Source organism: Brachyistius frenatus, unplaced genomic scaffold, assembly GCF_029030835.1.
Source record: "Brachyistius frenatus isolate BFR_SWC_R1_liver_20210118 unplaced genomic scaffold, ASM2903083v1 Contig_242, whole genome shotgun sequence".
Classification (NCBI taxonomy): domain Eukaryota; kingdom Metazoa; phylum Chordata; class Actinopteri; family Embiotocidae; genus Brachyistius; species Brachyistius frenatus.
Genome location: NW_027210841.1, coordinates 1 through 12,595, shown reverse-complemented (window position 1 = coordinate 12,595; position 12,595 = coordinate 1). Strand labels below are relative to the sequence as shown.

General features: G+C 42.3%; 1 protein-coding gene across 1 annotated transcript in view; it reads right to left on the bottom strand.

Moving 5' to 3' along the window:
* efr3a (EFR3 homolog A (S. cerevisiae)) overlaps positions 1-299 on the bottom strand; it is an 85,737-nt gene extending 85,438 nt beyond the window's left edge. Inside the window, exon 1 of the mRNA XM_069720497.1 lies at positions 255-299. Within this exon, the coding sequence (XP_069576598.1) occupies positions 255-264 (10 nt within the window). The 5' untranslated portion in view covers positions 265-299. The remainder of the gene's footprint in view (positions 1-254) is intronic.
* Positions 300-12,595: the final 12,296 nt, after the last annotated feature.

Sequence of the window (12,595 nt, the reverse complement as noted above, 5' to 3'; positions counted from 1 at the left end):
TGTAAAATTAACATTTTTTTTTAGTGTTTAGATGAACATTTGATTAATTAGGATACCGCAGGTGACAAACCTGTAAATTCCACACTTAAACAGGAACACTTGAACGCACCGTAGCACTTTTTTTTTTTTCAACTTCCATCCGCGTGCCGTTTATAATTAGCCCAAAACAGTGACATTGAACGCAACACTTCCGACTGTATGGTTATTTCTTCGACATGTCAACACACACACACACACACACACATATATCTTACCGGCTGGCATTGCTGGTGTTTAGTGTACCGCAGTCCTCCTCCCCCCACCACCACCACCACCTCCTCCACCTCCTCCTCCCACCTCCTCCTCCTCCGTGGCTGAGCACCGATTGATCCGCGGGGTGAGTTTAGTTTAGTTAGCCTCCATGTAGCTGCTCCGGCTTTTCACCTGGCGACGACTGAAAAAAACACAAAAACAAAAATCACCTGTTTGTGGTTTCACACGAGCGGAGGGAGAGGTGGAGGTAGGGGGGGGGGGCCCCTTTTTTTTTTTTTTCTTTCTTTTTTTCTTTTTTTTTTTTTAAGCTGACAGCCCCTGTCCAAAAAAAACAAAACAACAACAACACAAAAACCCTGAGTTTTCCGAGGGGGGAGGAATTAGCCCTGAAGAATGATCAAGTCTGAACACCGCGACGGCTTTAAGGACAACTGACACGCAGAGAAAGAGACGTTCCGGTACGTGACGGCGGAAGAACCGGTGGACATACCTGCAGGGACACGGCGAGCAGGATCCGTGAACTCCTTCACGTTACTACAGTGCTTCCTGCTTTACGGTGACAGACAACGCGGAAGTGTAGTGTAGCATAGATACCCCCCCTCCCCCTTCCTCCCCCCCCCCCCCCCCAAAAAAAAAAAAAAAAAAAAAAAAACTCCGCCTGCGCGCGCTGCTTCCAACGTATGCCGCGCGTGCTCGCGACAGCGAGGAAATGGGGGGGGGGTGTTGGTGGGGGGGGGGGGGGCACGGTTAATTATAGCCGCCCGCTGCAACACCACCCCGGTGGTGGTGGTGGTGGAGGTGGTGGTGGGGGGGGGGGGGTTCCTGCGGCAACATCACACAGTATTTTAAAATGCATCCATTAGTTTACCGTCTTCATGTGATATAAAAAAATAAAAAAAAACACACGTGCAGGGTCGGATTAAATTTTTTTTTTTTTTAAATATTAAACTTTTGTTGCTATGACAACCCACCCCTAAACCAGGAAGTTTCGTCATTTTACAGCTCAGCATCCAATCACCAGCTAATGACATGAAAATGTATCTTCACCATTTACATTTTTTTTTTTTTTTTTTTGATAGATTAATGGCACTTCGGACGCTATGCCCCGCCCACTTATAAAAATGTCTATCAAAGCAGACCCCTCCCACCCCCCCTACCCCCCCCCCAAAAAAAAAAAACCCAAAACAATAAAAAAACAGCTGGTTTGAGACCCATTATCTATTAAATGATGTCATTATTATTCCATCAGAACCACTCAGCTAAAATGAGACAAATTATCTAACGACGCCATAATGACTTCTGGAAAACAACCATCGATGCGAGAAGTCGAAGCTTTAATTTGGAGTCGACCGGAGCTAAAAAGGTTTCGTAGGTTTTAGCATCACCCATTAACGATTAATGATTCACGAGAGAAATAAATCGTCAGAGATATTGATGATGGAAGTAAAGTTCAACCTACGACGGAATAAAACGACCTTTGCCTCAGTTTTTTTCTGCATGCTGCTTATTTGACATACAGATTAAAATGCTGATTAAAGGAGATTTTATAACAAATGAGCGCCATGTAAAGTAAAATAACTTGTGTATTAATACTAAATATGGATTCATAGTCCGTCCAGAGGAGAAGGAAGATGGAGGACGTGTCGTTAATCATATTTTGTCGGCATGATATCGCTTTTGGGGAGGTCGCCCGCTTATCCAGCTTTATACATATGCCTCATATATTTTAAATATAATTTTAAATATTTATATATTTTTTTTCAATATGGAGATCTTATTAGTCAGTTTCCACATGCACGACTGCAAATGTCCCCGTTATTCGCGAGGACGTAACCGTCCGTCTCGCATTCGGTCGGCGATCCGACGCTCGAAGCCGCGCACGCCAAACGTGTACGATGCTTTTAATCGTATTAGAGCCGCTGCCCGACTTCATCGTCACGCGTGTGTACGAGCGGCCGAGCGTGAAACGGAAAGAGTCGCTGACGACGCTGCACGCCAAAATAAAAAAGACCGCAAAAATTTATCAAATTTGTTTTTTTTAAACTCTAATTACCCAGAAAACATCTCTCCCAGCTGATGTGTGTGTGTGAAAGTGTGTGTGTGTGTGTGTGTGTGTGTGTGAAAGTGTGTGGCGATTGTGCTTTTTTTTTTAAGCTCTTAAGGACCTTTGCTGCGACCGTCCAACGGGACTTAAAAGGTGATTAAAGGGCTTTGGTGGCCCTTCGCAGATGGTCGGGTGCCGAGCGTCTGTTTTTAAAAGTCAAATGAGTGACATCGGGCCACGCCCTTACTCCTCCCCCCCTCCCCTCCCAACCCGAGCCAGAGTCCCCCCCCCCCCCCCAAAAAAAAAAAATACAAAATAAATAATGAATTTGTATGAAAAAGATCCTGTCTGTGTAATTACTCTAATGCAGGAGAGACGAACCACATGTGGGGTGGATCTGATCACGCTGGCTTAAAATAAAGCTGTAGGGGGGGGGGGGGGGGGCGGGGGGGCTGTGATTACTGTCCCAACATCAACAGATTTAACCGATTTAGCGGCGACGCTTCGCCGTCAACCGTTAGACAGGAAAAAAGAGGCTCTTTTTTTTTTTTTTTTTGCTTTTCTGTTTTTTTTTTTTTTGTAGGTAATATTATTAAAGCAAGAAGGTGTTTCACTCAGACTAATGTGACGTGTTTTGTTTTTTTTACCGTTGGGGCTTAACACGCGGAGGGCTAAAACATTTCAACCAATGGGAGTCCAGTACGGGAAGCGAAAGACGGTCGTTTGATGATTTAATTTTTTTTTTAATTTTTTTTTTTGCCCGATCAATTTTTCTGAAAATAATCTTGCTAATGTAAAACCCTTCTCAGACAGGAAGTGGTTGAAGCCGCGTGAGAGACACCGAACACATGCGAGCCGACAGTTTTATATAAAGCGTAAGATTCTCTCTCTGTCACGCAGAAACTTGTGATTTACCAATTTCATTATCTTGTTCATTTTATGCACATATATGGTGTCGATCCGGTATCACGGCAAAGCGTGAAATAGACACGCCTGTCCGCTATAAAACTTTGTTTCCAAACCCCAACCGAGTTCTTACGTAGTACCGCACGTCGGAGCTAAAAGTTAACTTTTCCCGTAAATCACGTGATTGCTAAGCGTGCCTTATGTTTCCTTTTACGTCCACTGCAGGAAAACGTGTAACTTTCACGCCTCGACAGCCCAAAAGCGTGGCTATCTTAACGTTTTGCCGTACCGGACCGGCGTGTCTATTTCACGCTAAGCCGAATCGTGGTTTAATAACTCACCATTTATTGGCACTGAACATTGGAATATATCAATAAAATGAATGATCTCATGCCAGATACCAATAATTGAAATAGACAATGTACTCTGGTGGCACTAATTAAACCACAGCAGGAGAAGACGGTCCGGTAAGATGACGTCATTCAAAGAATCAAACCTATAAAAATTTAAAAAAAAAACAATAACGAAGGAATCGTGATGGAAATACGACATTTCTGTTAGTTTCAATCGAGTTGGTTTTTTTTTACACAGATTAACGGAAAGGATTCTCACAATTATTCCCAAATGAGTGCAGTCATGGTTAAATTATGATGTGAAAAAACTTTTACTTACCACTTCGGCCGTTGTGATAGAAACACAGATTTTAGAGGACACCACGAACAGTCAACTCGAGTCATATTTTTACAACGAGAGAGAAGAAATCTTTGAATATCGCACAATCCGATGCCCGTATTAAGTAGGAAGCGCCATAAATACAGAGAAGAAGAAAAGGCTTCCCCCCCACCACCACCACCACCACCACCACCACCCCGCGCTGAGTCATCACTTTGACGTTTGAGAGTGAAATCGGCTCCGAGTGGACGCTGCCGAGTCCACCGAGGGGAAACTATTCACCGATCTTTTCATTTTCAGTTAATCAGAGGCGGCGTCGTGCGCGCTCGGATCCTCGCCGCGATATCGACAGGTGCAATCAGCTCACCGGCGAAAGTCAATGAAACCTGAAAACGGTCACGTTTTTTTCTCATTAGCCGGAAGATGGCTGCCGATTGTCTGGCGTGCTGAGACGGAAACACGAGTTTCAGCCGTCGATGAGCAGATTTCTTTTTTAGTTTTTTTTTTCCTGCGCTTTTGGGATCAAAGTCGATATTTGATGCTGAAATTATTCTCAGCTTTTTTTTTTTTTTTTACACCAAAGGTTTGTAGGACTCTGAAAGAGCGTCGAGAAAATTAAACTTGAGGGGCATCACACTTCTTCTAGATGGATGGATGGATGGATGGATGGATGGATGGATGGATGGATAGATAGATGGATAGATGGATGGATGGATGGATGGATGGATAGATGGATGGATGGATGGATGGATGGATACTTTATTCATATTTGTTGTTTATTTCTAGCTGTCTTTCTTCAATTGTTTCTCAACTATGCGTGTCACTACTCACGCCGCCCGACTCTTTCGTTGGAACGATTGTCAGAAATATTTCACCGTTTTTTTTTTAACAATATTGCATCTCCGTGACGATCGGCCTTTCACAGTGTCTGTGAATAATTCAAACAAATTTTCACTTCCAAATGAACTACTTCTGAGAGACCATTACCTCGGCCCTCGCTCCGTATTGCGGCCAATGTGGGGAAAGATAAGATTGTATAAAATAATGGATGTAGACTGAAGCCGAGTGCCAAATACCACCGAGGGCCACTAGGGGCTGGCACCCACAAAATACCTCCCATTTAAAAAGCACCAGTTTCTCCCTTGAAATACAATTAGAGCTTCATGGATCATTATTCAAACTGCGCGGAGATTCCTGGTGATGATTTATGATTAAAATTCACAGGAAAAAAAAAGAAGAAAAATCTCTTTCAACTGAAGGAAGAAAAAGCATTTTTTTGGGGGCACTTTAGAGGCGTTGAGAGATTTTTTAGAAAATTGTCCTTTCAATCCACCTCCGGTCTGATGAGACGTCTCGGTGAAAGCCAAATAAATCAGAGATGTTTGGGAAAGAAGAAAAAAAACAACTCCTTTTTACACTCTTGTGAAAGAGAGACAAATCTATGAGCATCAAAGTTCCTTCATTCTTCCTTTATGTTCGAACACTTTCCACATGCAGAGCTTTTAAAAAAAACAAAAAACACACACTTCCCACCGCAACGCAAAACACTTTGATGTTTAATTGTGGAAAAAAAAACCAAAAAAAACTCCTGACATGAAAAGGAAATAGGAGACTTTGTATTTTATGGCACGTAACGTGTAATCAGTCTGCCTCCGCACAAACACTCATACAATCCTGAACCGCGGTGTCGTTGAGGTGAAAAGGGCTGTCGAAAGCCGGGTTTTTTTGTGGGTTTTTTTTGCACTTTGCACTTGCCGGGAGGGGGCGGGGGGGCTGCGTTGGCGTGGAAAGTCAACCGTACCCTACATGCAATCAGTTGTGTTTTGTCACCTGTTCATAAAAGCTGACATACAGCTTGTTAGCTTTTTTTTTTTTTTTTTTTTTTATCAGCTGGTCGTCAGACTGCCGATTGTCGAGTTCTGCTGAGACGTTTCCGAGGTCGTCCGAGGGGAAAAACCGACGGCCTCGACCGTGGCGCGACGGCACTCGGGCTTCTCCGAACTTCGACAACGCGGGCCGCTCACGACAACTTGAAAATAAACAACGTTTTCCTCTCGACAACAACAACAACAACGACGACGACGACGACCGTCAAATCTCGGCTCTCTGCGACTTTTCCCCCGAAAATGACGTTGAATCAAGAAAAGGTCGGCAGGCCAAACTTCAGTATTACTACTACTTGGAGGGGACCTGAGAACCTGAGAACCACATATTTCTTTCGTCTGTTTCTTTTGTGTGTGTCTCACCTTGCCAGAGACACATACAGCACTTTTTTTATATGAAAGTTTTGAAAGTGTGACTTTTTTCTGAAAGAATTTGGGCTCCTGAGGAGTTTTTTCTCTTCTTTTTCTTTTAGCTCCTCTTCTTTGATCGAGATTTTTCTCAGTTCAAAAACAGCGCGGTCAGTCTCTCGCCTTTCCCCTCCTGCGACTTCCCTTTAGGTTTTTCATTTTCGGCTGGATTTTTAAGAGGCGCCAGACGTCGGCCGCCGAGCTTTGTCTGGACTCGACCCGGCAAACCAGTGGATCGACTCTAGTCGAAACGCTCACTTTAAAGATTGCGGTCGCGCCCGGTTCTCGTGAATAGAAGAGCGAGAGGAAGGGCCGGGCAGCTAAAACACAAAGGGCATCTTTTGTAATATTTAATGACACCTGTCTGTCACTCATCGTCTCTGTGTGAAGGATTTATGCTTGTTGTCGTATCCTGTGTGTCTCTTTCTTCCATTTTTTTTTTTTTTTGAGGCTGCAACCGACTCCTATTTTCACAATTAATAATAGTTTGTCGCAAAATAGTACAGAACCCTTAAATATAAAATTTTTACAATCAATTATGACGTTAAAAGCAGCAAATTGCCTCCGCTGAGGAGGCGAAATAAGGAAATATTTGGCAATTCTTCTTTCCTACAATTTTATATTATTATATTCACATCCAAGTTTATTGGAATTCAAACCAATACATTTAAATTCAAATTATCCTTCAGAATTCGGAATAATTTTTTAAAAAAATTGTAATTATTTATTTATTATCAAATAAAAATTTTAATGCAGTTATTCAAATAAAAAAAAAATATATGTACATATAAACAATTCAAAATTCAGCCTTGTGACATATTTTCATGTGTCTGTCTCATGAGGTAAATTATTTAAGGAGGTCTTCTGCAGACTGACTAATCCTAAAAAACTAAAAACTGACTTTAGGTCAAACACGTTTGATAACTTTAGATAAACAGACCGACACAGTAAACGAACCCTGATTTCTCACCTTAGAGGGCAGAGTTGAGCTGCCGTCGGGCTGCTGTAACTCAGTTCTCTCAGCCAGTCGAGTCTCCGCTGTCTTTGTATTGGAAGTAGGACAAAAAAAAGCCCCCCCCCAAAAAAAAATAAATACCAAATAAAAGGCAAACATGTAAACCGAGAGCATCAAAACATCATGAAGACCAAACGATAGCAGATAGAAATGCTTCATGTTATTTTTCAGCTTTAGAAATCAGCTGCATGACTGTAAAAAGAAATGCGTGTTAACTATACGTGTTGTATGTATTTGTGCATCTTATTTTAGACTTTTGAAGTTATAGCCATCATTTTAGAAAATGACGGGGAGGGAGGGGGGATTGTGTAATTTTTTTTTAACTTCCTGTTTTTTAACTTCCTGTTGTTTGGCCCATTTTTTTTTCTCACCAAACATCCATCTGAACAGAGCTGGAAAAAAAAACAATCAATGAAAAAGAAATGAACTTTATTAGCCTTTCTTTTTTCTTTTTTTTCTAAGTTCCAGCTTCTAAAACAAAAATGTTCCACGTTTTCGGTGAAATTGTTTTGACAGCTGATCAGAAAGAATAAAAAAAAGATCTGTCGGTTGAATTTTTTTGTCGCCATCCTGCTCTGAAATGCCAACAGCTTTAAAATGTTACAAGTAAAAACAACTGGTACCGACAATGTTTTGAGGCAATATTTGTCAGAAATACAGAAATCCCCTTTGTTTTAGTTTTTTTTTAAAGAAAGACACGTACCTCAGACGTTACCGTATCAAGCTACGATCGTACAGCGAGGAAAGACGTGAGCATTCCTAAAATCCTAAACAAACGTGGACACCTGCGTTACCTTAAATCGCAGCACCATCAAATATAGTAAAATAAATACATTTTTAAAAAAACACTGAAATAATGTGTGGGAGAATTATTATTTTCTTTTTTTATTGATTTTGTATTTCTCGAGACTAGTTGAATGGGAGTCTACGGGGTCGGAGGCCATCCTCTAGTGGCGGTCGGTGGTATCGCAACTTAAGGCACATTTCTCCGCATCATTTTTTCAGTCCATTTTTTTTTTTTTTATACATCCAGTCCATCCTCTTTCTAAAAAAAACCCAGGAAAAACACAACTACTACTTAGATTCAGGTCATTAAACACTAATTACAAATATAACCGTTCACTTCCACTGATTGATCCCCACCAAAATCGTCCTTTTAAAGGGGAGATTGTTCCGAAAATAAAATCCTTTAGACGGTTGCCACCGCACATCTGTGTCGCGCTGCAGCTCCCTTCGTACGTGTTGACATTATGAGAGCAGTCTGACGAGTCCGTCGACACCAAAGATTCTCCGGGACGACGCCGTCTGCTCTCCTCACACGCCTCATGTGGATTTCTTTGTCGTTTGTATTTTGAGACATGTCAAAAAAAAAAAAAAAAAAAAGAAATCAATAAGGTGTTGTTGTTTTTTTTTACCCCCCCCCTCTCCGTTTCTCTTCTGAATTCCTTGTTTTTTGTTGTTGTTGGTATTTCCTGTCGAATCGTCTGCAAGCCGGCGCTAAGAAGCCCTTTTGATTTCCCATCTCTGAGCCAGTTGACATTTATTTCACAAACACTTGACATTTGGAAATGGGCTCCCTGTGCGAGCGCTGTGTGCGCACACTTGTAAACCCCCCACACACACACACACACACACACACACACACACACACACACACACACACACACACACACACACACACCATTAGCAGCCTTTTGTGGCGAGCAGCTGGACTTGTCTGGAGTCTGACTCGGTTTGGACCGAAATCGACGGAGGTTTTTTTTCAGCTGCCGAGCTCGACTCCCCGCCGGAGACTCCGGCGCCTTTTCACTCACCCGATAAATCAACAACTCGGGATCAATTCTGTCCCAACACACAGATCTAACGCAGTTCAGAACAGTTTACTTTTTCTTTGCGTGACTTTTTTTAAGACACTTGGAAAAAAAAAAAAAAACGCCCTTCTAAACGTGTAAATTAAACAGAATACTTCTGTGTTTATCGCAGCCGAACAGTCGCATTACTCTGATGGAGTTTAAATTGTACAATAAAAAAAAAAAGAACTTGATGCAGATTTAAAATAGCAGGATTTTAGACGTATGATTCTTTATAAGCCAACAAAGGAACTGAATCAATACAAATAAAAATAAAATATTGCTCTTAGCAGTTTAAGAAAAGAATTAGAAGCAGATTTGAGCCTTTTGTAAAAAAATAAAAGTCAAAATACGATGAATATTTGGAGTTTTCTTAGAAGTGGTATTTTATTTTTAGGGAACGGTGGATTGCACACAACTTCTGTTACAAATACACCATAGTAGGTCATAGTTGGCCTTTCATCCATCTGATTGGAAACCCCGCGATACTACGTCCCGCCCACCGACAGTCCCGTAACCTGACTGCACCGCGGGGCCTGTCAATCAAACAGACCCCCTAGCCCCCCCCCAAAAAACACGGCTTTTTCAGGGGATTATTTGTAGCTGGACGGACAGAAACCTAATAAGAAGGAGCAGACTTTAGCGAAACAACAACGGGATAAGTGGTGGAGAAATTTGAGTGACTTAGATTTTCACCAGAGAAGTTGAATGGGAGTCTATGGAGGTTTTTTTGGAAGCCGACCTCTGGTGGCCCTCGGTGGTACTGCAGCTTAAGGAACTTCCGCATTGACCCCATTTTTCAGACCTGGAGGCTACGAACACTTTTATATACAGTCAATGGGGCCAGATCAAACAACTGATGGGAAAAACAGGCCCTAGATTTAGAGGAAGAAGTGGTTCGTCATCATGAGACAGGTCTCTAATTTTTGTTGTTTACTTATTTCCATCAAAATCCATCCTTTATAAACACCAAAGAGTTCTTTGGGGATCTTCGACACGAATCCATCCCCGAAGAAACTACCTGAGTGTTCACAGCGGCGGAGTCGAGACGGCCGAGGAACGACGCGAGATTCATCATCGGTGCAGTCATCGGCCGTACAGAGCGCATATGATGTGCTACACACACACACACACACACACACACACACACACACACACACACACACACACACACACACACACAGTGCATCGGCTCGTCACTGATCTCACTGTAAACAACCTGCCTTTCCACTAACCGCCCTGACACCTGCGTCACCACGGCGACCCGCTGCCCCTTCTTGCTTCATCATCCTCTTTTTTTTTTTGCCGAATCTGCGCATTCCTCCGGTCGCCGCGCCGCCCTTCTCCCACAATTCTCCTTGTTTTTTGTTGTTGTCGTTGTTGTTGTTGTTGTTGTCGTTGCACGTGCACGCCGAGCACTCCCGTCTGTGGGTCGGCTGCCCCCCCGGGGCCGGCCTCAGCGCCGCTGTCAACACCACCACCACCAGCAGCAGCAGCACCACCAGCAGCCCCCCCGCCCTCCCCCCCCACACACACACACACACACACACACACACACACACACCCACACACACACACACACACACACACACACACACACACACACACACACACACACACACACACACACACACACACACACACAACATTACACTTCTCCACAACGGTTGAGCCGCCACGCGCCATCTGCTCCCATCAGGAGGGGGTGATTGATGCACCGCCTGTGTAAAAGCTACAGGGATGACTCATCGACTCCCCACCGCCACGCACGGTACAGTGACAAGGTGTGTGTGTGTGTGTGTGTGTGTGTGTGTGTGTGTGTGTGTGTGTTTAAGAAACACTTTCTCCTGCTCCTTCCATATGTCACTTCACAGCTTCTCCACCTAATTAAAGCGTAAAGGTTTGAACTTTTTGTTGTTGTCTCGGTAACCAATCATTGATTGATCTCCAACTTCTTTTTTTTTTTTTTCCGATCTTTGCGGAGAAGGATTCATGCTGCAAGCGGGATAATGAGCCCCTAAAACGCACCTCAGACGCTTTGAAGAACGACTCGAAGACCTGACTTCAACAATAGCCTATATGCTCCATACTGTAGGTTATGTGTCCCTGTACAATTAAACATGACATAAATATTGGATTCTAATAAATGATTCGTTAACATCACTTTAATGTTGCAGCATGAGGTAATTTTAATGACTTCAAAATACTCTTGTGTAACTGAATTTATAATATATATACATAAATCAAGCAGAGATAAAGGGGATGATGACTTTGACTTTGGAATAAAGAACATAGTGGAAGGTCAGCAGGTCGCCACGGCGACCCCGGAGTTCTCCCACCGAGATGACATCACAGTTGGTTCTCGATGACATCACGATAGAGTTGATGACAAACCAATGTTGACGTTCCGTATCCGTTTGTCTTGAGAATCACTGAGATCAGAATTAGTTGAACGTCCGAACAGAGCAGAAGATTTCGCCGAAGATCCGACGAACCGTAAAGATGTTTGGCTCTTCGCAACCAAAGGTGGGTTTCACAGATCTGACGCGATATTTTTTTCCGTCGATTTTTCTGCTTTTCACGTGAACTCGTGAAATAAAACGGTCGACGGTAAACGAACTTTCATCGAGTCAAATATTTGCGATTTTTTTTTTTTCTGACAGCATCTTTTGAAGAAACGTTCAATTTTCACGTCAATACTGAAACGGTTGTTGTTTTGTTCTGAACAGAAAACACGAGTTAAAACCGGGATGGCAGAAAACCAGACGCCCTCCGACCCTCGGAGGAGGTACGCTCACGCAAAACTTTTATTTTAACGATGTCGAGCTTTAATTTCATCTTCGTGATTTATTGTTGTTGTTTTTTTTCCTTTGGGTGACTTTAATCAAACAAAACAAAAAGTTGTTTACAGTTTCATTGTTTGGTTTCCATCATCAAACCTTTATGCAGGTTAATGCAAGTTAATATCAAAGTCTCACACTTGTGACTGGAAAACAGGGTTTTTTTTTCCAGTAGTTTAGATTTTCTAATAAATTAATTCATATATATAAATATTCATGTTTGAGTATCAATAATTTAGTGTGTAAATGTATAAATACATTGTTTTGTGCAGCACGTTTTGGATTTTTATGCTCATCGTTAATGATTTGTTGGTGTCTAAAAATGATGACACAGCAGAAAATAAATCTTTTCTTCGTCAACAGTTACCCGGACGACCTCGCTGCCACCGCAGCTCCGATCTCAGCGACACCAGCTGGGAAATCAAAGACCAGTTGCATGAAATCCATCTTTGGTTTCTTCATGGTATGTTTGGCCCAAAGTGTCACAGATTCACAGTTGTTGTCTGCAGCATTAATATTTCAACTTTCTTTTGTTTTAAATGACAATTTTCTGATAATATTATTTCTCTTTTTACTCGACAGAAGAAGAAAGCTGAGGAGAAGCTGACAGCTTCACAGGAAAAGTAGGAAACTACATCCTGAATATATTTAGTAGTTTCTACACTCATGTTGTTTGCATTTAGATTTTTTTTTTAAAGATTTTTTTCCTGATATAATAAACTGGA